We start from the raw sequence: 24936 nt of genomic DNA, 5'->3' as shown, positions 1-24936 counted from the left end.
CGGGCCCAGCTCCACAGTCAGACGACCGTATTTGCTCCAGAGGGGAGGCCTACGACATGTGGTTTCATGCAGAAAATGGGTGTTTCACTTCTCTTACCTGTGACACCAAAGGGTTTCATGTCCTGGATAGGAATCAATCAGATCAGTGCTGAATTCAACTTCTTCTTCTAGAAGATGGGGAAGATTTATCCTTGTTTCCTCAGTTGACGCTGCTTCCTCTTCATCTTTTGCAAGAACTAGAGCTGGCTCACTTCTCAAAGGGTTCCGCTCCAATACAGAACCATCTATCACAGTTTGGCTAATCAAAGACTTTAACAAAAACTGGCGGTAGTGAAATCCACTGTGGTCTGAAACGTGCATGGATGCCCAGTGTTTAGTAGAAGACAGTTCATCAAGAAGAATCTTGTAGGAAGAAAAAAGGGAAGTGAGAAGTGGAACAGCCAAAGGCTTTTCTTTCTCCATTAATGCCTTGGATTTCTTTCATTTGTGCCTTGTTTTTTGGATAATAATATTTCTACCAATATTTTATATACAATGCCCAAACCAGTGCTGTCACTTAGTGGAAACTCGGTAAAGGATAGTTTCACCTTTTCCCTGATAAAGTAATAAGAGATTTTTTAATATAAACCACAGAAGTTAAGGACTTGTCACTCTTTTCCAGGACCTTCATCAATCACATTCTGATTGGCACATCCACAGAAAAGCCAAATTCTATAATGAACATTGGGGTGATTACTTACAAGAATGCTGATGCTGAAGAGAAAATATAAATTGAGAAGTTACTTTGATGTAAACTTTCAACATGTAATGAACACTAGAATATGTGTTGAACAACTGACTTGATGTAATTATTTGTTCTGAGGGCACAGACCATGTCAGTTTTGTTCACTACCTAATTATAAGGGTTCAGTACAAAAAACATGATGTATGAATCATAGAAATTTTTAAGAGCTCATGATTTTTTCTTTTTTTAGTGTTTTATTTATTTTTGAGAGAGAGACAGCATGAACAGGGGAGGGGCAGAGAGAGAGGGAGACACAGAATCTGAAGACAGGCTCCAGGCTCTGAGCTGTCAGCACAGAGCCCAACGCAGGGCTCGAACCCACGAACTGTGAGATCATGACCTGAGCCGAAATCGGATGCTTAACCGACTGAGCCACCCACGTGCCCCAAGAGCTCATGATTTTCACTATTCATCTCAAACTCAGTATCAATGATAAGTGATTTTTAAGTAGATGAAACAATATTCAGCAGTCAATTGTTAAAATCTTTGTATATTTTGCAAACTAAGCAATTTCAAATGGAATGATAAAAGCAGCAATTATGAAAAAATAAAGTATCTGGCAGTGTCTCGTACAAGTAGCAAATGCAAATGGATTTTGATCGGTGAAAGCTACAGTGTAGAGGGCCTACCACATTCCATCGGAGGGTTTTCAGACCGACTACGGAAAAAGGACACACACCTTCCAGCAGTGAACAGCAGCTCCGGCACACGGCCAGAGGGCTCCTCCTCCACGGGCTCGTCAAGGGCCCCAGGAAAATGCCTTCTCCCGCACCAAGATCACCTCTCCGTTTCTCACACATCCTTTCTGCCCTAGGAGAAATCTCTCCCTCTTCTGAACTTGTTTCTGTGTGTTCTGCCATATATATTACAGAATTTACTGCACATCTTTTTTCACTAATCTCTACAAGTTGTTGAAGATATTTATTCACTCCTCAGTATTGCTTCCATCATTCTGTAGCCAGGGCCCTCAGAGCAGACATCTAAGTATTTTATAAGTGAACAATTTAATGAGCTAAGTGACCAATACAGAGGGGCAAGATTACTCCCAGGTAGGACAGTGGACTTACATCTGTGAAATGTTTTAAACATTTTTTAAGTTCTAAGGAATTTATTCAAAGCCAAATAAGTTTGTTTCCAGAACTGGTGAATCTCTGAGAAATGGAAAACAAGATTGTTCATCTGAGTAAAAGAGTAAGCAAAACAACACCGATAAACTTTTACCTTCGAAAAATACACACTAACCTTAAGGTTATTACATTTTTGGAGAATTAAACTGCAGAACAGTTGGGCTACAATGTTTTAGGTTTTTAATTTTGGTAGGGTTTCTTTTTTTTTTAATATTTTTTTGGTAGGGTTTTTTAATATTGATTGAAAAGAGTACAAAACATGTTTAAAAGGAATTTATATAACATGAAAAACGTTTAGATGATTTCTTACTGCATATTTCTGTAGACAAAAATTTTAATTTTTTAAAAATAATTTTGAGACAAAAAAATAGCCCATATATGAAAGACTTTCAACAGTATGAATGTAATTCCTTTAAAAAATTTTCTCAGACTTTTTGGGGCACCTGGGTGGCTCAGTCAGTTAAGTGTCCGACTTGTCTCAAGTCATAATCTCATGGTTCATGGGTTCAAGTCCTGTGTCGGGTTCTGCACTGATGGCTTGGAGCCAGATTCTTCGTCTCCCTCTCTCTCTGTCCCCTTCCCCATTTGCATGCCTGTTCTCTCTCTCTCAAAAACAAAACATTAAAAAAATTGTTCTCCCACAGAATTTTTAAGAAGAAAATTCACTGTATTCTTTCCCCTTGATATATTTAAGAGGCATACTGAACTAGAAAAGAAACGTTAACGGAAATTTCAGGGCATTTTTTTTTTTCTTTTACTAGAGTAAAAAGGTAGAGAGATATAAGCAGTAAGTTCTTAAAAAGACAGCTATTCCCTTTAAAGTGATTCTAAAGACACCGCATAGACACAGGGCTTAAATGTCAGGTACAGACAGAATCGATGACCAATGTGTGGTATGTGTGGTATGACTTGTATACTATTATTATTTTTCAGTACTCCATCTAAAAATGAATGAGTGAATAAATAACTACAAGAAAGCCACAGAAGCAGGGCTGTGACACAGAAGGGTAAGAGGTAAGAGGCCTAAAGTTAAAACTGAAAATGACTATATATAAGCCATGTGCCCTATAAATTTTTCAAAAAACATTTTTTCTGATTATAAGTGATACAGAATGATCATTCTAGGACATTTCAAAAATACAGAATACAAAAAAAAAAAAAAACGAGAGAGAGAGAAAAAAGAATCACCTGTCACCCTACTGGCCAGAGAGAACTACCTTTAACATTCTGGTCTATCACCAGTCTTTCAGCTTTTCTCTATGCATGCATGTGTGCAGTTTATTTTTAACACACATTTGGGATATTCTTTTATTCTGATTTTATTCCACTTAAATTATATGCATATACCCATGTCATTAAATATTAGTCTATAATTTTAAACTTCTGCATAATATTTCATCCTAAAGGTTATCACAATTTAACTATTATCTCATTTTGTTTCCACTCTTGTAGAAGTAAAACTTTCTTGAACACATATAAAGTCTTTGTGCACAATTCATTTACTTAGGGGAAATTTCTAGAAGTATATTTACTGGAACAGTAAGAAACATTTTTTAAAGTTCTTCATATATATTGTCAAAGTGCCCTCCAGAAGGGTTGTATGATTTATATTTCTACTGGAAGAACATGTTAAATATTTCTTAAATTCCTTATCAGTACTTTAATCTTTACTAATTTAATAAGTGGAAAATCATGTCATTTTAATTTGCATTTACTTTTATCATTAAGGCTAAGTATTTACTTTATTCCCTTATTCTTTTTTTTTTTTTTTTTAATTTTTTAACGTTTATTCACTTTTGAGAGACAGAGAGAGACAGAGGGTAAGCAGGGGAAGGGCAGAGAGAGGGAGACAGAAGCTGAAGCAGGCTCCAGGCTCCGAGCTGTCAGCACAGAGCCAGATGCAGGGCTTGAACTCATGAGCTGTGAAATTATGACCCGAGCTGAAGTTGGGGGCTTAACCAGCTGAGCCACTCACGCGCCCCTCTTTCTGTGTCTTCTTATACAAATTGCCTATTTTGCCTAATTTTTTTAATAACTGCCTAATTTACTATTTGTGATAATCCTTCACTTTTATTATGGGTCTGTAAGAGATCTTTATAAAGATAGTAGGTCCCCATGGTATAAATACCTTTCTTAATATATTATTGCAATTGAGTTTTTTAATTCCATTTTTTTCTTCAGGTAAGTTTTCATTCCATTTAGAGTTCAGTCTGGTATAGGAGATTAAAACCTGACAAGTATTTGCTAAAAGGTCAGTCTCAATCAGCTTCACAGATTGAACAAAGAATCTTTTTTCCAATTATGTGAAATTCCGTATTTCAATGAAATTTGCACACATTATGTATCTGCTTCTGGGCCTTATATTTTCCATTACTGTGTTAGTTTTTGAGCTAGTACCAAGATTACTCTATTTTTATATACATATAGTCATACACTGTTCCTCATTTTTATTTTTTTCAATTAATTTATTAGGAATTCTTGAAGTTTTACTCTTTCTAATGTACTTTAAGAACCAATTTTGGAAGTTAAAAAAAGTGGTGGTTTTTAGTATATTCATATAGTTGTACAGCCATCGCTGCTAATTTCAGAACATTTTCATCACTCCCATAACAACTCCATTATTATTCGGAGTCCCCTAAACCTCCATTCCCCCCAGTCTCTGGCACCCACTAATCTGCTCTGCCCATCCTGAATGTCGTATGTTGGACAACAAGAAGTGGGAGGCACCGTTAAGAATGTCCTGAAGGAAAGGGACGGAGCAGCAAGGACTGAAAGCAGTTCCACTCCCAGGTCGGAAAGCCACTGGGACAGCTTGTTCTCTCCAGAAGGACATCATACGGGTACCAGGCCGGGCACAAGAAGGTTTTGTCTGGTGCCACATGTACATACGACCCAGTGTGGAATACATAGCAGGTGCGTGAGCTGTCAAGATGCCAAGTACTATATTATATGTGCCTGCTGTTATCAGACGAGTAGCAAAATAAGAGGCTTGAGCCGGGAGACCAAGGCTTCAGCTCCTGGAGAGTTGTGGCCCCCTGCTTCTTAATTCTCTCGTCACTGCACCTTTGGGACCTGTGTCTCTCTTTCAGTTGTATAAATGGGATTATAGGTTATGTGGCCTTCTTAATCTGGCTTCTTTCAATCAGCAATGTTTCCAAAGTTCATCCATGTTCTGGCATGTATCCGAACTTCGTTCCTTTTTTATGGCCAAATAATATTTCATTGTATGGATGAACATACCACATTGCATCTATGGGGTAATTATGACTTAATGCTGCTGTAAACATGGCTGTATAAGTTGTGGAATGAACATGTTTTCGATTCTTTGAGGCATATATATGCACCTATGACTGGAACTGTAGGGTCATATATAGTAATTCTAGGTTTAACTTTCTGAAGAAATGCCAAACTGTTTTCCACAGTGGCCGCACCATTTCACATTCCTACCAGCAATGGATAAGGGCTCCAATTTCTCCACATCCTTGTCAACACTTGTAACTGCTGTTTTTCATTTTAGCCATGCTAGTTGGTATGAAATGATATCTCACAGTGGTTTTCATTTGCATTTCCCTGATGGCTAAGATGCTGAACATGTTTTCATGTCTTTATCAGCCAGCTGTGTCTTTTTTGCAGAAATGACCGTGTGCTTTCTCAGGTGACACACCGGATTAACTTTCAACGGACCAGTAGTAATAAACTGTCCGACCGTGAGTCTTTCCTCTCACCCCACTGTCACAAATGAGACTATTTTAAAATCTACTTAAATCCACTTCGAATACACAATCAGTATAGAAAACAGAAAATGAAAATCTCCTAATTCCACCCTAGCACTTTCACAATTCTTTATTCTTTTTTTCTGAGCAGAAAATATATACATGCTTGTAATAGGAAACACACACCAGTATCTCCGTAACAATGTCGTGCGTGCGTGTGTGTGTGTGTGTGTGTGTGTGTGTGTGTACTTATTCATGTTCAGCAGTAACAACATGCCAGGCACTGTTCCAAACACTTCAAAATCCCACTCAAAGCTAATAATATGTTTAAAAATTATATTAGGACCATCTCATATTTATTTTAGATCCTTATCCTATAGTGGACATTTTTCTTTAAATAGTCTTCCAAAATGTAACTTTTAGTACCAACAAAATGTTCCAATTTGTGATATAATGCAATGTAACTAATCTGTCATTATTGGAGGGTTAGAGTGTTCTAGTTTTTCACTACTATAAATAGTATTTTTGTATATCACACTTTCATATTTAATAGAATAGCCAGTGTTTACCGAACACTTAGTACAAGCCCTTGTGAGAGCCACTTTGTGTGGATTCTCCCATTTAATTCACAACACTTGATGAGGTAGGGATTACCAGGATCCCCATTTTACAGATGAGGAAACTGAAGGCTAGTGAGGCCAAGAAACTCCCCCAGGGCCACCAGCCCACTTGGTGGTACTGTCAGGATTCAAGTTAGGTCTGACCACTGAGTAGAGCCTTTGATCACGACACCACAGAACGGCATCTCCTGTTATAACTTTAGGATGAGCTTCCACAGGTGGAAGTGCTAGATCAGAGAGAACACGCCTCTTCTTGAGTAAAGGCTGATGCACACTGCCATGTTACCCTTCCGTAAGATTACACCCATTTCTACAACCCTTGTTTTCACACCCTCATCTATGCTAGGTACCAGCACTTTAAAAAATATTATTTTCAATGCCTGCTCATTTACATGTAGTATTTTTAAGCTGCTTTCGATCATGGGACCTCTGTGATCACTTTTTCTAATAGACAAAGCATAGCAGGGCATGATTTCCTAGGGGGGCCCAGGGGCTTCCAAGAACAGAAAGGGGATCTTGTAAATCCAGCTCTTGTCAGAGAGCACTGTGGCAGCAGTGGTGACAGTAAGAGCACCGAGGTCAAGGGCAGGCACAGCAGGTGGACAGCCCAGGGGAGCCCAGGACCGGACCCAGGCGGCTGAGGCAACACACTGCCCATGAATTGTCATTTTTAACATCCAAATCATCTCAAGAAACCCAAGAATTTCCCCTTGGCCCCGTGTTCCTGGTTTTATGGGAATGCCACTTTAAAAGGTCCACATCAAGGCAGGGAAGTTTCCAAAGACCTCTCGGCTCACCTGGACCCTGCCTTTGTCTTTATCCTGCACGCTCCCTGTGCCCCTCCCCACCGCCTGCGCACTGCCAGGCTGTGGAGCTGGGCCGGCCAGACTCCATAAGGACCAGACCTCCCGCACCCCAGACCCCTGACAGGGCCGCAGCCTGCCTTCTGGCAGCGTGTCCCCCGGCCGAGCCTGGAGGAGAAGCCGCTCCCAGGCTCCCACCGCACCCAGTGCTTCCCTCGGCTCCGGCAAGTGTCAGCACTGCTGGCATCTGTTTCCTCCACTAGAGTCTCAATTTGTTGAGAGCGCTCTCCTTGTCATTATGTCACAATTGGCATACAGGACAGTGTCTGGGAATGCAAGAGTTTTGGTACTTTTTCATGCATAAATTACACTGAGTTCATCTAGCAAACTGGTAGCCAGTTTCACCTAAACTTTCTATCAGTGGGGCACAGAGAAAGGAACCAAACTTCAGTGAGCCTCTATTAGGTGCCCAGTATTTCACATGCATGAACTCCAGTAATTCTCACGATCCACTGAGGCAGGCAGTGGAGCCGCTAATTTACAGATGAAACACGGAAGGCGGATTTCCCACTCAGAGCTAGTAGGGCCAAAGTCTGAAGCCAGGTCAGTATGATTCTGTCTTTGTGCTCTTTCTGCTCCGTTAAGGGCTATCCCCTCCTGAAACACAAAGCCAGTATAAACTGGAGGGGAGGGGCTACTTTTCCATAAGTGTTGGCTTAAAATTCTCTTGGAATTTTAAAAAAATCCTGGAGGAATCTCTGGCTGGGACACAGAGAGGGGAGCAGGAACATGAGAAGGGAGATGGAGGAAGGCGGTGGTGAGTAAAACTAGAAAATGCTTCCCTATGAATCTGAAAGTACCACAGGAGTTATTCTGACCCCTTTGCATTGTCTCAAGCCTGGGAAGCGTTGGATTCTCATGGCAATGACACGTGAGAAGGGAAGAAAAACAGAAGCTGTCGTATGTATGATGGAGCAAAAGGAAAGCTGGTCTCCATCTGATGAATAATAAGTGATACATCCGTGGCCAAGCCTAAGCCATTAAAATTCTCTGGAAACTTCCATCTCCTCATTTCTAAAGTGAAAGGCTTAAGCTATGACAGCTTCCAACCCGCTCTGCATCCAGAAAGCTCCCTGAGCCGATGAAAAATACTGCTCTTAAATCCTGCCCTCTCCCTCAGTTTAGCAGGCCTGGGGTGGGGCTCAGAAATCCTAAGGCAGTTTACAGACTCAGCCAAGTCTGGGAACACCAGGTGAGCTCTGTTCCCTCCCCAGGAGAGAAGGCAAAATCAGGCAGCCAGCTGACTCAGCACATGAAATTGCATAAGGAGAAGCCACCAAGAAAGAACAAGTCCAATTCTATAAGGCTTAACCATCTCTTCCTGTTTCAGGGCAAAACGAATTACGCTCGGTCTTCTTTACTGCTTAAACTTGCCTTAGTTCTACCAATGTACTAACCTTAAGCGTGCCAAAAACGCACTGGTGAGGAATGCAAACTTTTTTTCAACCGCCAGGGTTTCCCTGGAGGAATCGGCTGCTAGATCCTTCCCAGGCTGCTGGGCCACTAGTTCCTCTACTTTCCTCCCTAGAAGTTCCTCTGAGGAGGAAGCGCAATCCGAAGACTTACGGGCAGCCAGGGAGTGTGCTTCGGGAGACTGGAATCACAGCCTTACCTTGACGTCTAGCTTGGCCAGGTGCTGCAGGACCCAGATGCGATGGGACCAGGCATTATAGTTGCTCGGGTATCTCCCTGCCGCTTCTCCACACACCTCCATCTCTTCTCGGATCAGTCTCTGTGTCCTTTCTGCAGGAAGTGTTCCTAAGGTTCCTTTCGTCACAAAGGAAGGCAAGGAGGTTTCCTGAATGAGCTGCTGTAGCACCCACCGCCTGTTAAGGTACATGTGGGAACGAGCATGAGGAAGGAACATAAATCAGAGAGGAAAACAGCCAGTTTTCTTTGATCTTGATTTCCATTCAGGCAATGCAAAATAATGCCTGCCTATGAGCTCAATTTTGCAGCAGTCAGAATACTTTGTTGCATTTGTTTTTAAAGACACAATTAGCTCCAGCACCATGGATGGGGAGGATGAGGAAAAAGAACAGAGAGAAGCCTTTCTAAAACATTAAAATGTGTCAAAAAGAGAGTGCCTAATTCCAATATGACAACTCAAAAAGTCCAACTGGCCAGGAAATGCAAAGACAGCGGGCGCATGTGTGTGCGTGCGTGTGTGTATGTGTGTGTGTATGTGTAGGGGCGGGGGGGGGGGGCCGGGGGGGGGGGACTGGAGGGGATGTTAATTAATGGCTGGTAAACACCAGAAGAGGAGTCAAGGCTCACATCTTTAATTATATGTACATGCCTCACCCTATGCGTATTTGTTTGCAAACAAGAAGTTGCATTATGACTACTTTCATTAGGCAGAATTTATTATAGCAGAGAATCTGGAAGGACACAAATACAATATAATTAGTTAAACCATCAAGGAGGCTTTAAAATGTCTTTATCCACAGATTTTCCCCTTGTCTATTTAAGATTTTCATTAGCATACACTTAAGTGAAAAGCACTAACAAAGCCTCTCTAACTACCTAATGTCTTTAGTTTTTACAAATATCGTCTCGGTAAGAAGCATTCTTGTAGACCAAAATTTGCAACCCAAAGGTTACTAGAAATTGAGCACAAAAATTCATTTTGTCATTTTCAAATAGAAGTGTTTTACTTAACAACAGAAACTTGCTTTATAAAATACTAGATAAGCCTATAAACTGGCGAATGCATATTCAATACAGTGTACCTCCCCTGCCATCAGCCCGTCCCAAACCTCCACGTGCACACTCAGATGCCTCTCAAGTGTGGCCTCAAGTCCTGTGGAGAAAGTACCAGGGACGCACAGTGGGAGCAGCTGATCTGCAATGCCAGCCCAAGGCAAGATCACAGCTAAGATGCCCTGAACTAAGATCCTAAAAATGCTCAGGACTGAAGACAAGTTCTAAGTGGCTTAGTAATCAATCGGAGAACAGACTTCTCTGAAGAATCTCCCCACTGACCCCAGCCAGCAAGCCCACACCAGCTCATTTCAGTCAGAATGAAGTCGCTCTCTGGAGTCCAAGAGGAAGAGTTCCAGAGAGCCAGGATGTGGAGAAGAGTTTTTACTGCTGCCTCTGGCCTTTAACCTAAAAGTATCCTTTGCAAACAGTCTTAGCAACTTTAGCACAGCCTACTCACCATTCACCTGAGCTGCCCTTATTTTGTTAATTTTAATAATCACAACCATCACCATGGCAATCTGTACCAGAGACACACCTGAGTGAATTCTAAAACCCAATCGCTCATTACAGTTGAATATCCAAATGCCATCTCTGTTAGGACTGCGCAGTTAGTAATAGCAGCTAAAACCTACTGAGTATTTAATATGTGCCAGGCACTGTGGCAGTGTTAACATACATTATCTCATGTAAAGCCAACCATTAACTCTGAAATAGGTGTAATTATTATACCCATTTTATGAATAAGAAAACTGAGGCTTGAAGAGGTTAAATAATTTCTGAAGATCACACAGGGAGCAGGTGAGGGCATCTAGATTTAAAAGTAGGTAACCTGGCTTTACCTTGGTTGTGACCCTGGTTGACACTGTGCTTTTCTCCAGACACTCTGAACCCTAACAAGCCTATGATGTAAATGAATCACACCTGTGAATCCATGTTTCTGGACTCTTTGGAAATTTAGTTAAGGCCAGTTTTCCCAGATGTAAGTCCTTAATCGGATTTAAAGTGCCAGAGAGGATCAGCTCTTTTCTGTAAAAGAAAAATAAAAAAGAACCATTACTCTATCTTTCCATCAAAACATACTGCATGGCTATTAATAGGGCCTCACTGTGAAGTGAATTTCCAGAAAAAAATAAATAAAACATGAAACTCTCATAAATATCACACAAAGTAACCAAAACTATATTCTCATTATCTCAAAGAAACAGCATTAATAAGCTGACACAGAAGCTCTTAAATCAGTAGTGGAACTTGAGTTACCAGTTTGGAGAGGGCAAAGAGGTCTTCCGACTTGTTTCACTTCCAAAACTTACGAGGCCTGACATCAGTATCTGCAGAGCAGATCCAGTACTAGTCAAGAATCGCTCTAGTTGGACCTGATATAGTTTATTACCAAAAAACACACAGAAAGCAACACACAAGGTACAATTAAGATATAAGGGAAAAAAACCAATCATTACCCTAATAAAATTACTGTTTTTATTTTTCAATTTTCCCCTCTTTCTTTTCCCATACGTGTGTATATTTAATTAACACACAATTTTATATTCTGTTTTACAGCTTATGAATTACCCCCATGGATCTAAAGTGAACATTTAAAACAGTCAAATAGTTTTCACTGACTGGCTACGCTATCATTTAATGACCTTTTCTTCTCTGGTTAGACGTTTGGGTTGCTTCCAAGTTTACGCTATTCTGAAATATTTCTGAAGCAGAGCCTTGTGCCTAATTAACTCTTTCGTTGCTACCATTACTTAGGATAAGTTCCCAAAAGACGTTACGACCAGGCGAAATCCCTGCGTAGGCCCTGGGACGCCCCCCCCCCTTCTGAAACACAAACAGCGAGAGTCCTGCAGTTACAAAGACGGTCCCGCAACAGCTCTCGGCCGATTTCTCAAGTAAATACAATTCAGGTTTTGATTTACTTTCTCAGATACGTTTCTGATACTAAGTTCTGATATTCCTGATTATATTCCTAATTAATTTTCAACGTAACGATTACAATAAAATTAGGTCATTTACTAATCTTAAAAAGTCCCTCCTGTGGTGGGGGGAATTCATTTATTTTAGAGAAATTTAATCCCAAGACCAAAACCCAGATCATAGACCTCACCTACTTAGATGAATTTAGTTCCTAATTACCACAATACCTTTTCTTTCCAACAGCAATGTGCTCTTTCTTCGTCATTTGATAAGGGAAACGACTTCCTTTTTAATGAAAATACTGAACAGTGATAACAGATATTTATATTTTATAATCATTTTTAGGTGAGGCGCTTCAGAATATAATTTGTGAAGTGATACCGAGGTTTATGAATGCTTTAACATATGTATTTTCTATTTTTCTTTCAATGTACAGGAAGTCTGTGTGTCACGGAAAGACTAATGCCAACAGTGAATTACTTTTACAGTTCTATGTCGTCTTTCTTCAGAAATCAGTGTATCATTTTAACTTCTTTATAACACAGTGTTTCTCAAAGCAAGGTCCTCAACTGCGACATCACCATCATCTGAAACTTGTGAGAAATACAGGTTCTCAGGTCTCATCCCAGACCCGCTGAATCAAAAACTAGTGACGCAGCACTGTGTTAGAAGAATCCTGCCAAAAGATGCACCAAATTCTGCGGTACGTAACTTACCAGGGGCAGCCTCGTTTCCAGGGGCTAAATTTTAAACCTCACCTTGTTTACTTACTACTGCCTACCTAGACTGTTATATATGTCTAGGAGGAAATCAAAACTTTTTCAGAAAAGAGCAGTCACTCTTTACAAAGTTTGAATCTTTACAAAGTTTCTTAAATGAGAGATCTCTCTTAATTTATTTTGAACAACTTATATGGGAAGATACTTTAGCCTGAAATAACCACACGCGATGTGATATATGGATGCTTTAGAAGATCACCAGATACAGGCACCTGGGTGGCTCAGTCAGGTAAGTGTCCCATGTGGGCTCATGATCTCATGGTTTGTGTGAGTTCAAGCCGGGCATCAGGTTCTTTGGCGACAGCTCAGAGCCTGAAGCCTGCTTCTGAACCTATGTCTCTCTCTCTCTTCCCCTCTCCCACTCCCACCCTGTCTGTCTGTCTGTCTCTCAAAAATAAATAGACATTAAAAAAAAAAGACCACCAGATATAAGAAAGCAAGCAAAATTTAAATAACAATTTAATAAACATTCCTAGGGACAGGACTGAACACTGTAGGGATTAAATACTGTCATAAACAAAAATTTTTAAAGATCACTTGAAAAAGAAATACAGTAATTACGTTATAGTGATTACAGAACCAAGGGATAATCATAAAAGAAAATCAACTGCTCAAATGAGTTCAAGTAGGAATCTATCTTGAGAAAAATTTCAGTCACAGATGGATTCATAAAGTGCTATATCTCAAACAACATGACGTGCTCTGGAAAGCTGCTGGGTCAGTTGAAAAAAGTAACTCTCAAGAGGACAAAGTCACTGATGTCCATAAACCACATAAAACACTTAAATTGTTTAATGAAACATAAGAAAATGATGAACTAATAAATTAAAATACTTCATAGTACATGCTATTTTAAAGGTATGTGACTAAATTTAAGAAGTAATTATCACAGTAAGACATTTGCTTATTTCATGCACGTAGTTTAAGGCTACATATTGATATTAGCCTAAAAAACTTTTTTTGGACTTCTCTTATTGAGGAACTGGAGTACTGCCCTACATCTGAGGCGGCTTTATTTTCAGACACACTGAGTAAGCGGGGTTTTGAGATTCATCCTGAAAGCCTCAGGGGATACAGTGCTAACAGAAGACCAAGGAATAACACAAAGGTCAAATAAATGTGGGGAGAAGTGCCTCAGAAAGGGAAAGGCCACCCGTGTGGTTTTATAAAGAGCAAGGGGTGGTAGGGAACAGTGCCCGGCTACGCGCGCAACCTTACTGGGACAAAATCAGGCGAGGGCTTTTATATTTCCACAAAGTTTATCTTCTTTGAGTTTTTCTGTCTTCTGTCCATCTCAACTTATTAGTTACGGTTTCTCTCTGCAGTCACTGGATTTAAATTTGTAGGAAACCAGGGGCTATGTGTATCTTGAGCTTCACTGGTTAGCTCAGTACGTGGCACATAGTAATGACTGAGTAAACAAACGCCATCTTTTTTTTTTCCTGTATCTAGTTATTCTGTCTGAAATAACAATAATGATGATAATAAAAATCATCCTCATAAAAACTACCATTTACCGAACACTTTTCCTGAATCAGGCACTGCGTTAAGTGACTTACATATGTTATCTAATTTAATCCTCAAAACAATCCTGTATTATGTTAAACCATATGAAATTGCCAATATGCAAATGCCTTTTTGGGTTTTCTTTTTTTATTATTTTTCAAAAACATTTTTAAGGTTTATTTATTTTGAGAAAGAAATAGAAATCCCAAGCAGGCTCAGCACTGTTAAGACTGAGCTTGAAACGAGGCTCAAACTCACAAACTCTGAGATCCTGACCTGAGCCAAAATCAAGAGTTGGACGCCTAATGATTGAGCCACCCACGCTCTTTTTTAAAATAAACTTTTGGGACACCTGCCTGGCTCAGTTGGTAGAACATGAGACTCTTGATTTCAGGGTTATGTTCAAGCCCCATGTTGGGTACAGAGATTATTTAAAGAAAAAAGGTCTTAAATATAAAACTCTTAATCTTACAATTGTTTTAAATTTACAGGAAAGTTGTAAGGATAGTAAAGAGAACTCTTGTATACTCCGTACCCAGTTTCCTTTAGTAATATATTACATTTGTCATAATTGATGAACCACCATCAGTCAACTACTATTGGAAGTCCATACTTTATTCAGAATTCCTTAGTTTTTACCAAATGTCCTTTATCTAGCCCAGCACCCTGACCAGGACATCACATTACCTTCGGTTATGGCTCCTCAGGCTCCTCAGATAAACCTTGACAGTCTTTATGAGTCCGAATGTGCTATTTTATATGAAGTTTTTCTTATGGTTAGACTAGGGTTTTGAGGAGGAAGAGACCACAAAGTACCATCTCTACTGCATCATATCCAAGGACACAAAATATCATCATGACTTGTTCCAGCTAATGTGGACCTTGATGATCTGGGTAAGACGGTACATGTCAGGTTTTTCTATTGTGCTTTTTGGAGAGAAATTCCAACTTAACGAGTGATTTAAGGGAATCGCCTGCATAAAGTATTTGGAATTCTTCTATATGGGAGATTTATCTGACTACTTTTTGTTTGCTTATTCAATTATTTATGTCACTATGAGTCACTATGAACACCCCTTTTACACTTCAGGGTATAACCCAATATTATGTGATTGCTCAATTGTTCCAGCTTTGGCTACAGAAGCCCTGGACATATTCCCGCCACTTTGTTTTTGAGCACTTCCTTACTTTCTGGCTCTTTGAGATGTTCCACACTCATATATTTCCTGCCCTGCTCTTAGAATCAGACATTTCTTCAAGAAGCTTATTTCCTTTTGTTAGAGAACAGTGTTAGGAACCAGGATCTGGATGCTTAGGTTTAATTGTTTGGTATTTATTAATACAATCCCATACGGCACAACCTACTACAATCTCATCTTATAGAAGAGACAGCTGAAGCTTGATAGCGCCTTCCTAATGTCTCCCCTGCGGATTCCTCATCGTGAAAACTCTCGGACAGCAGTGCCCATCAGAAATATGTGAGTCACCAATGTCAGCCCTTTCCAACAGCTACATTAAAAACAAGTAGAAAGCAATACATTTTATTCAACTCAATATGCCCCAAATATAATTTCAACATGTAATTCAATATAAAAATTATTAACACGATATTTACTCTTTGGGTATTGAGTCTTCAGAATCTGATGTGCCGTTTACACTTACAGCACATGTCGACTGAGGCGAGTCACCTCTCAAGGACCACACGTGGCTAGCGGCCACTCTACTGGGCCGGGCCGCACTAGAATTCTGCGCGATTCTTTCCTCTGTCTACACCCACTCCTTTGGGTGCCTCAAATTATCTCATGGCCTTAAATACCATCCATTTTCTAGGGACTTCCAGATTTACATCTGGCTTCAAACTCCTGCCTGGTCTTCAGAGTCATACACAAGTACAAAGACACAAACCTAATGTGTCCCATGCTGAACTCCCGACCTCCACCCAGCACTCCCCACCTAGATCTGCACCCCATCCAGGCAGCCCTATTTCAGTAAAGAGCAACTCTATCCTTTCCATTACTCAGGCCAAAAATCAGAGACAAGCTTGCCCTCTTCTCTTTCCTGCATCGAATTCATCATCTGTGTCTTTAAAATCGGTTTATTAAATACAGTCAAAGCTTATACGGCTCATGAAATAGAGTGACAATCTCACCTTTTCCATTTCAAATCACAGCATCTCTCACCTAAATTACCACAACCACTACCTAACTCCCTCCCCCCCACCCCCTACAGTCTACTGTCCACAGGAGCTAGAGCTTTCAAAGTGAGATCTGACCCTTAGCTTTCAGGACTTTCTCTCTCTCCTGAGTTAAGAGTTCGAGTTCCCACCAAAGCTTAGGAAGACCTACAAAACCCTGTGAGATCCGGTTCCCACTACTCCAGCCGCAGTGGCTGCCTTGCTGTCCCAGCGCCCCGAGGAGCACTCAGAGCCACAGCTTTCCCACCTGCCACTGCTCCCACTTTTGGAATGCTCTCACCCCAGAACTCACAGACTGATCCCCACCTTCATGGCAGTCTTTGCTGCCCCCTGTTTAAAACTGTTCTATTTTCTATATCTTCCCATCTCCTCCTGGCATTCCCCACTTTCCTGTCCCACTGTTTCACCACAGGATTTAACCACCACTTGGTCTAATGTAGATTTTATTTAGTAATGTCTTTACTTCTTTTCCTCCCCTATTAGAATAAAAATTCCACAAGGACAGGGTTTTGTTTGTTTTGTTCGTGGTTCTATTCCCAGAGCCTAGAACTTAATGTATAGCAATCAGTAAATAATTGATAAATGAACAAACGCTGTGGAGTGCTGTGTGGATTAACTGAAGTTAAAGAGTACAGTTATAGTATGTCCCTATAATATAGCAGCCGCCCATAAACCACCCATGGTGGTGCTTTCCAGAAAGGAAAATCAGAATCCTAAAATTATTGAAATTTTAAAGCCTTCTATCTCATCCTATAATTTTCTTACTCCTTACTCTAAATATCTGAATATTAATTATTCAACAATTTAAAAATACATATAACAGAAGTTATCTAACTTTTTAAAAATCAGTTACACAAACAAAAATAGGCATTGTAGACACTAACGAAGAATGTAACCCTGCTTACGTAGATTAAACAAATTAAGTCGTCTTTAAAGATAAAGAGCTCTAATCTATGGCTCTCCCCATAGGAAAATTTAAAATGTATTCACTGGGGCGCCTGGGTGGCTCAGTCGGTTAAGTGTCTGGCTTCGGCTCAGGTCATGATCTCACATTCGTGGGTTCGAGCCCCGCGTCGGGCTCTGTGCTGACAGCTAGCTCAGAGCCTGAAGTCTGCTTCAGACTCTGTGTCTCCCTCTCTCTCTGAACCCTCTCCTGTTCCCATTGTCTCTCTCTGTCTCTCAAAAATAAAGAACATAAAAAAAAAATTAAAAAAACAAACATTTCTAAAAGAATTCTAAAAAAATAACTAAATAAAATGTATTCACTAAAATAAATAAGTAAATAAATAAGCAAAATGTATTCACTATGTTCAACAGGACTTCACTTTTCTCTTTAACTTGTATTTTGCTTTCCTCTGAAAGAATGTTTGTTAGTCAAGGAGACCATCATTTTTTAAAAACTTTTTTATTTTTGAGAGACAGAGAGAGAGAGCGCGCGCGCGAGCAGGGGAGGGTCAGAGAGAGAGGGAGACACAGTATCTGAAGCAGGCTCCAGGCTCTAAGCTAGCTGTCAGCACAGAGTCCGATGCGGGGCTTGAACCCACGACCCGTGAGATCATGACCTGAGCCGAAGCTGGATGCTTAACCAACTGAGCCACCCAGGCGCCCCGAGACCATCATTTTTAAAAAACCATACATATTGTTTAACTAACTGAAAAAATTTCAGTGAAGAAAAAAATCATTAATCTGGTCGTCTGAACTTTGATATTTCTATAAAGTATTTTGTGTATAAAGCTAACATAACCAGATGAAAGAACTAAGATACTAATCTAATGTGATCTCTTCCCAGTATCCTGAGTGCCAGAGACTTTCAGTGATTTGTCCACAGAGGTCACAAGATTAGTAACTACATGGAGATTAAATGGTCATGGCCTTGAATCCTCATCCTACACACTTAACACTGTGCTTCACAAATACATAACCCATGCCTTACAAACCAACCGATTATGCCGCTGCCCTACTCCTCTAAAAAGGAAGGAAAATAAAATGCATACAACGGTGTACTATAACTCAACATGATCATTTATATTTCAGACAGGGAAGTGTATGGAGCAAAGACAAAAACATACAAAACGGAGCCAAATTTAAGTCAGAACTGTCATGGGAGATAATATAAAGAATGGATAGAAGAAATAAGCATAAAATGCAATAAATACATGGTTTATAGTTCATTTTTCAAAAAGGTAACCACTCGTGGGGCTTCGAGGTCTTCAGAAATTTGGACAAGTTCATCTGATCACTGGGGAGAAGGACGTACCTTACGTTCCATGCAGTGGTGAAATCTGGGTTTAGAAGCAGCAGGGTGCATGTGACATCTATCAATTCTAAAATAAAGAGAAGTCACATTAAAAATAGTCCTACCCTTGAAGCCTGCCTTCTCTTTAAGGCCTTATATATCTGTATCTCATATTATACTTATATATATACCATGCCATAGTATTTTAATGGTAGGTACCTTGTTCTAAGCTGCCAGAAATAAGAAGATTATCCTCAAGATTTTTTTTCTACTTTATGACAGATGTAACTCTTGTAAAAGTTGACACTCAAACAACTTCACAGTACATTATGCCTACAAAACATTCTCAAATTAATCTCCTCATTCTTATAGTAGTTTTGGGCACTAATTTAATATTGACCAAGGAAAAGAAATGTTTCTATACCGTTATTCTTTTGATTCCACAAATATTTCAATAATTGTGCAAATTTTCAAAAGGGGAAAGAAACCTACTCATAATCGTTTAACACAATTCATTTACATTCCTTTGCAAAGATTATTCTTTGTCACACACATTTTTATACAGTCGTAGCAATGACAAATGCAGTTTTGTTCTCCTTTTTCATTCAGTATTATTTCACATGCATGCTCCAATATTGCCACAGCACTCATTTTTAACAGCCGCATGACAAGCCCTTACTGTGACCTACTATCATTTTTCTTTATCATTCGTCATGTTGTTTCCTGTTTGTTTTTACCGTTATAGTTAATATGACTATAAACACAGTTTTTGTCTAGTTGGTTATTATTTTCTTAGGACCTATTTCCAAGAGCTGAACTTCTATGTCAAACAATATAAATACCAGTATGGCTCCTACTAAGCATTTCCAAACTGTCCTTCAAATGAACTGTATCTATTAACATTGCCAAGAGTAACAAGTGTGCACTTATGTCCCTGTAACTACAACTTAGGTAACTGTATTTAAAAAAATGAATGTAGCAGACACAAAATTATTGTTCCTGTTTTATTTTACAACTTTAATTTATAATTATTAATATAAACACTTTTTTCATTTTTGTTTGGTATATTCTATTTTCATTTTTTAACAGCCTATATATTCATTAGCTATTTAGTGATCATGGTATTGACAGGATTCCCATATATTCAAATAAGCTCCATAGGTTGTTTAATAGAACAAAATCACTAATATGTTTAGACATATTGTCTTTTATTAAAATTGAGAAGAGAATTTTAGGATTAAGATGATCAACGTAGAGAATGAAATTAAGATAACCTCTATCAAGCTCGTATTAAACACTAAGTAAAAGAAAATAATAAAAATAATTGTAATTACTTGGCCTTCGTGTACACCAGGCCCCACAGTAAGTCCTTTATTTACATTATTTCATTGAGTTACAGGATTATGGTTCAAGATATTCTCATTCTACTTCACAGAGAGGGAAACTAACATAAGTTTAAATAATTTGCCTCTGGACATCCAGTCAGGATGTGGCAAAGTCAGTATCTGACTTGTTTTTAATAACTCAATAATACCGCAATTAAAATACGTGTCTACAATAAATAATTGGGACACATAAGAATGTGCATAAATATATCTTGTAGGCATTTAAAAATGTCCTAAATGAACAAAAAAATTTACTTCATTCTCAACCATCTTAAGAAACTAACATTTTTTATGAGACAATGATTTCATCACTATAACATTCAATAAATAAGAAACAAAAGGTAGGATTAGCATACATTTTTGTCCACTATCTTCCTCATTACGAGTCATTATATGCATAAACACAATTATGTCTGAAAGAGTACTCTAGGGTGCCTGAGTGGCTCAGTTGGTTAAGAGTCTGACCTTTGATCTCCGCTCATGTCACTGGATCTCACCATTCATGGGTTCGAGCCCCACATCAGGCTCTACCCTGACAATGTCAAACCTGCTTGGGATTCTCTCTCCCTCTCTCTCTCTGGTCCTACCCTGCTCACATGTCTGCTAAATAAATAAACTTGAAAAAAATAATCTAATTAACCTCTTTTACCTTTAGAATCTTTTGGCACTAGTTTAGTATTTACCAAGAAAAATAACTGTAACTTGCTATATTGTTTGATTAATTCCACAAATATTCCAAATATTGATTATGTGCAAATATTAAACTGAGCCCTCAGGACTAACAGAATGGATATAATGATAAATAAGACCTGATCTTGCCTTCTAAAAGGTTACCCTTTAGTTGGAGAGAACATAAAATTATGTAAGACAAAATGAAATAATTATGACGTAGAAACAAATATCATATTTTGAGGACCACCAAAGCAGTTTGAATTAATTCTTACTGGGTGGGGCGCCTGGGTGGCTCAGTCAGTTAAGCATCCAACTTCGGCTCAGGTCATGATCTCGTGGTTCATGGGTTTGAGCCCTGCGTCGGGCTCTGTGCTGACAGTGTGGAGCCTGGAGCCTGTTTTGAGTTCTGTGTCTCCCTCTCTCTGCCTCTCCTCAACTCATGCTCTGTCTCTGTATTTCTCTCTCTCAAAAATGAATAAACATTAAAAAAACTTAAAAAAATTAATTCTTACTCAAGTACCCAGGAAAGGCTAGAAATGAATAAAGTGGTAAAGAGCACTGCAGACTGGAAAAAAGTATGAGTGAGGATAAAGAAGTGTGGAAGTTCACACAGGGTGCTCACCAGGAGATTGGGTCCAGAGCTCGACCACAGCACAAGATGCTGGGAATGTACCAGAACACTAGAACCTGGTCAGAAACAACCCACAGCGCCCTCATCAGCCTGCCCTGTGCTACCCCGCACCTGAACTAAAGCCCTCTGTTCTCTGAACACACCTCCTATCTGCCCACCCACTCTGGATCATTCAGATCTCCCTGCTTGCTCTTCTCTGCCAGAAATGTCCTCCTATATCTAAATGTCCTCCTGTAAGGACACAAGTCTAAAGCAAACTGACTCCATGACAGGCTTTAAGTTTCCCCTCTGACCGAGAAGGCCTAAGTTTCAGTTACACCTTGCCCAAGGCAGGAGAGACCACCCTTGTAACACCCAATCAGGAAAGGCCAGCTAACACCCTTAACATTCCTGAGGACAGGCCTGTAGATGGAAACCACAGAGAATTACCTGTTGTTTAATACTAGATTAACCAGTTACTCACCCCAGGTGGGGGTCCTCGGCCCACCCTGTAATCGGTTATTTTCAAAGAAACACTAAATATTGTGATTGGGTCCTGCCAAAAGTAACGAACGCTCTAAGCAAAATGTATGGTTAAAGTTGCTGCCAATGATGTCATGCGATTATGATTGGATCCCTGTACCTGTGTCACAATTTCCTGTGACTCCCCCTTCCCAAACCCCACAAAAACCCTGCTCAGCCCTTGTTCGGGGCTCTCAGCACGGATCCACTGCGCTGGTGAAGGCTGTGAGCCCGAGCCCAAGCCCGTAATAAAGCCCTTTGCCTTTACATGCGTGCCTCGGTCTCTCTGGTGGTCTCTGGTCGTTGAGGATATTGCGACTTGGGCATAACACTCCTATATCCAAATTTTTTTATTCATAAAGTCTGTCCTCACTTACCTAACTAGACATGATCTTTCTTTAAAAAAAAAAAAAAGTTTATTTTTGAAAGGGGGAAGGGGCACAGAGAAAGGGAGAGAGAAAATCCCAAGCAGGCTTCGCACTGCCAGTGTGAGCCTGACACAGGGCTCGAACTCACAAACCATGAGATCATGACCTAAGCTGAAATCAAGAGTCAGACACTTAACTGACTGAGTCACCCAGGTGTCCCAGGAAACCGTCTTTCATTTCTATGTTCTGTGTATTGTCCTACTCTGTAAACCGATATTGTATAAATAATCTCTTCTTGATGAGACTGTAAACTGTTTTGGAGGAAGGTCTTGTCTAATACATCTTCAGATGACTCATTCATTTGACAAAGATGATGAAAATGTGGCCCTGTCCCAAAGAAGCTCCATGTCTACCCACAGCACAGAGGAGTGGTAAGGCCTTCAAGCTACACCACCTGGGTTTGAATCTCAGCTTTTCCACTTACTTGCCAATATAACTTAGTATCTGCGAACTTCAGTCTCCTTATCTGTGAAATACGGATGATGAGAACATCAATCTCTGTTGTGAGCCAATGAGATTAATTCCATTTCTCCACAGTTACTCGGTACAGAGTGAGGGTTCAACCAAGCCAAATATTTGTTCAGAGGAACATCATTTCTACTTACCAACCAAGAAATGAACACTTTCAACATCAATTAATCAAAGAAATCAGAATTGAGTTCGTAAAATGAAACTACCTAAATTTCTAAACTTATAAAATAAGGAATTAAAAAAAAATCCACTTGTTAAGTGGCTATATGGAAATGCTTGTGCATGATGGGACAGACTTCCAGAATTTTTTTTCAAGCCTACAATTTTTCAAAATCCATTATACTGCCTAGGTAAACTGGCACTTAGTCTTTTGGACTCTCCCTTTTGGCATTAAAATGTGTGTGACCATAGTTGTCACATTTATTTGTACAGCTGACCCTTGAACAAAACAGGTTTGTACCACACGGGTCCATTTATATGCCGATATTTTTTGATAAATACAGTATAGCCCCGTAAATGTATTCTCTCTTCCTTATGATTTTCTTAACATTTTCTTTCTCCAGCTTACTTTACTCTAAGAATACAGGATATACACGTAACATGCAGAATGTGTTGACTGTTTATGTTACCAGTAAGGCTTCTGGTCAACAGTACACTATTACTACTCACGTTTTTGAGGAGTCAACAGTCACACGCAGATTTCTGAGTGCACTGGGCGTGGTGATGCCACTGCCCCTCATCCCGGCACTGCTGAAGAGTCAACTACACTCCCCACAGCTCTCCTTCCACACTCATGAGTGACGCCAAGTTCATCCTCCGTTACAGACATACTTCTACACGCAGCCCGGGGCAGAACCCAGTCAACTCAGAAAATTCGGAAGCTGCCCCTTTTCACTGTGGCTGTGTGAAAAGGAGAGCTAAGCAGAGTAAGGCTTCCTCTAGCAAAGGGGCTCGCCCTAGGGGGGCAACAGCGGCCGCTGGACACCCAGCCCAGCCCTGCTGCTTACTGGGAAGTTCCTGGGCAGATCACCCAACCTGTCTGTGCCTGTGGCCGCCTCGTACGTAAAACGGGGCTCTTAGCAGTACCACTTCATGGGGTATTAAATGATTCATACCGCGAAGTGTTAGGACTCTACCTGACACACAGTGAGCACTCAGTGGGAATTCCAGTTTCAAAGCCTCTGTCCCCTAGCCCAGTTCCACAAACTGTCCTGGGACTGGATGCCACCAGAGGGAGGAAAACGATCTCCTAAGCTGTCTAAGCAGCGACTGCTCAGCAGAAGGTGATTTCTCAGCTTCTAAGACTCTCAGATCAACAGCCTCAACCAACCAGCAGTGGTGCCTGGTGACACACAACAGCCACAGGTCCTCTCCCCTCCTCTCGGACACACTGCCAACTCCTCCAGACTCAGGACTCAAGTTCAGATAGGACTTCCGTCAGGAAGCATTCCAGTTAGATCCAAGAGGTGAGAGTGAAGTGAAATGCCAGAAATGGTTACGAGAAGGAACCAGCTTAGCCATACTGGACATAACAGAAGAATCATTCCTAAATTACATGTATTTTCCTGTTCTTCTTCCCCACTAGTTCTGGCTAAACCAGAGAAAGGAAACAAGTGTTTTTTGAGAGCCTACTACAGGCCAGGCACTGTGCTGGCTGTTTTATACACACGGACTCATGCAGTCCTCTCAACAACCCTCTGACACCTTTTACAATTCCCTTCTTTTGGTAAGGAAATAGGAAGAGGTTAAATAATCTGCCTAAAGTCACTGCTCAGTGGCTTCAGCATGCTGACAAACTGAGCTAAATTCAGATGTCTTCCTGCAAAGCAGATGCTCTTTCTACTCTAACACACGGTCTACAATTACTTTGTCCTCTTCAAGTCAGGACTGCACCAAGATCTAAAGATAGATATGTATATCAACAGTTAACAGGAACTATTTTATTCTACATTTCATCAACTATATGCCATCTTCTTTTTTTTTTTTAATTTTAAAGAGAGAGCGATAGAAGAGCGAGGAAGAGGAGGAGGACGGAGATAGGCAGAAGGGGAGATACTGATATCCCTATGGTCTCTTGAAATTAACACAGATGATCTCTTTTCTTTCTTTTTTTTTTAAATTTTTTTAAATGTTGCTTTTATTTATTTTTGAGAGACAGGGAGAGATGGTGCGAGCAGGGGAGGGTCAGAGAAAGAGGGAGATACAGAATCCGAAGCAGGCACCAGGCTCTGAGCTAGCTGTCAGCACAGAGCCCGACACAAGGCTCAAACCCAGGAACTGTGGGACCATGACCTGAGCTGAAGCTGGACACTTAACTTAAGACTGAGCCACCCAGGCGCCCCAGATGATCTCTTTTCAAATACCCGCAAATGAATGTTGTTTTGTTACACACTCTCTGAT

General features: G+C 40.2%; 1 protein-coding gene across 1 annotated transcript in view; it reads right to left on the bottom strand.

The window, feature by feature from the left end:
* PTAR1 (protein prenyltransferase alpha subunit repeat containing 1) overlaps window positions 1-24936 on the bottom strand; it is a 46122-nt gene that overhangs the window by 10965 nt on the left and 10221 nt on the right. The window contains exons 3-6 of the mRNA XM_029919680.1: window positions 18470-18536; window positions 10735-10839; window positions 8720-8933; window positions 98-402 (exon numbers count right to left, since the gene is read on the bottom strand). Coding sequence (XP_029775540.1) covers window positions 98-402; window positions 8720-8933; window positions 10735-10839; window positions 18470-18536 — 691 coding nt within the window. The remainder of the gene's footprint in view (window positions 1-97; window positions 403-8719; window positions 8934-10734; window positions 10840-18469; window positions 18537-24936) is intronic.

Source organism: Suricata suricatta, chromosome 13 (assembly GCF_006229205.1).
Source record: "Suricata suricatta isolate VVHF042 chromosome 13, meerkat_22Aug2017_6uvM2_HiC, whole genome shotgun sequence".
NCBI classification, from domain to species: Eukaryota; Metazoa; Chordata; class Mammalia; order Carnivora; family Herpestidae; genus Suricata; species Suricata suricatta.
Note: the sequence above shows the minus strand (reverse complement) of the source record. Positions and strands in the feature narration are given on the sequence as shown.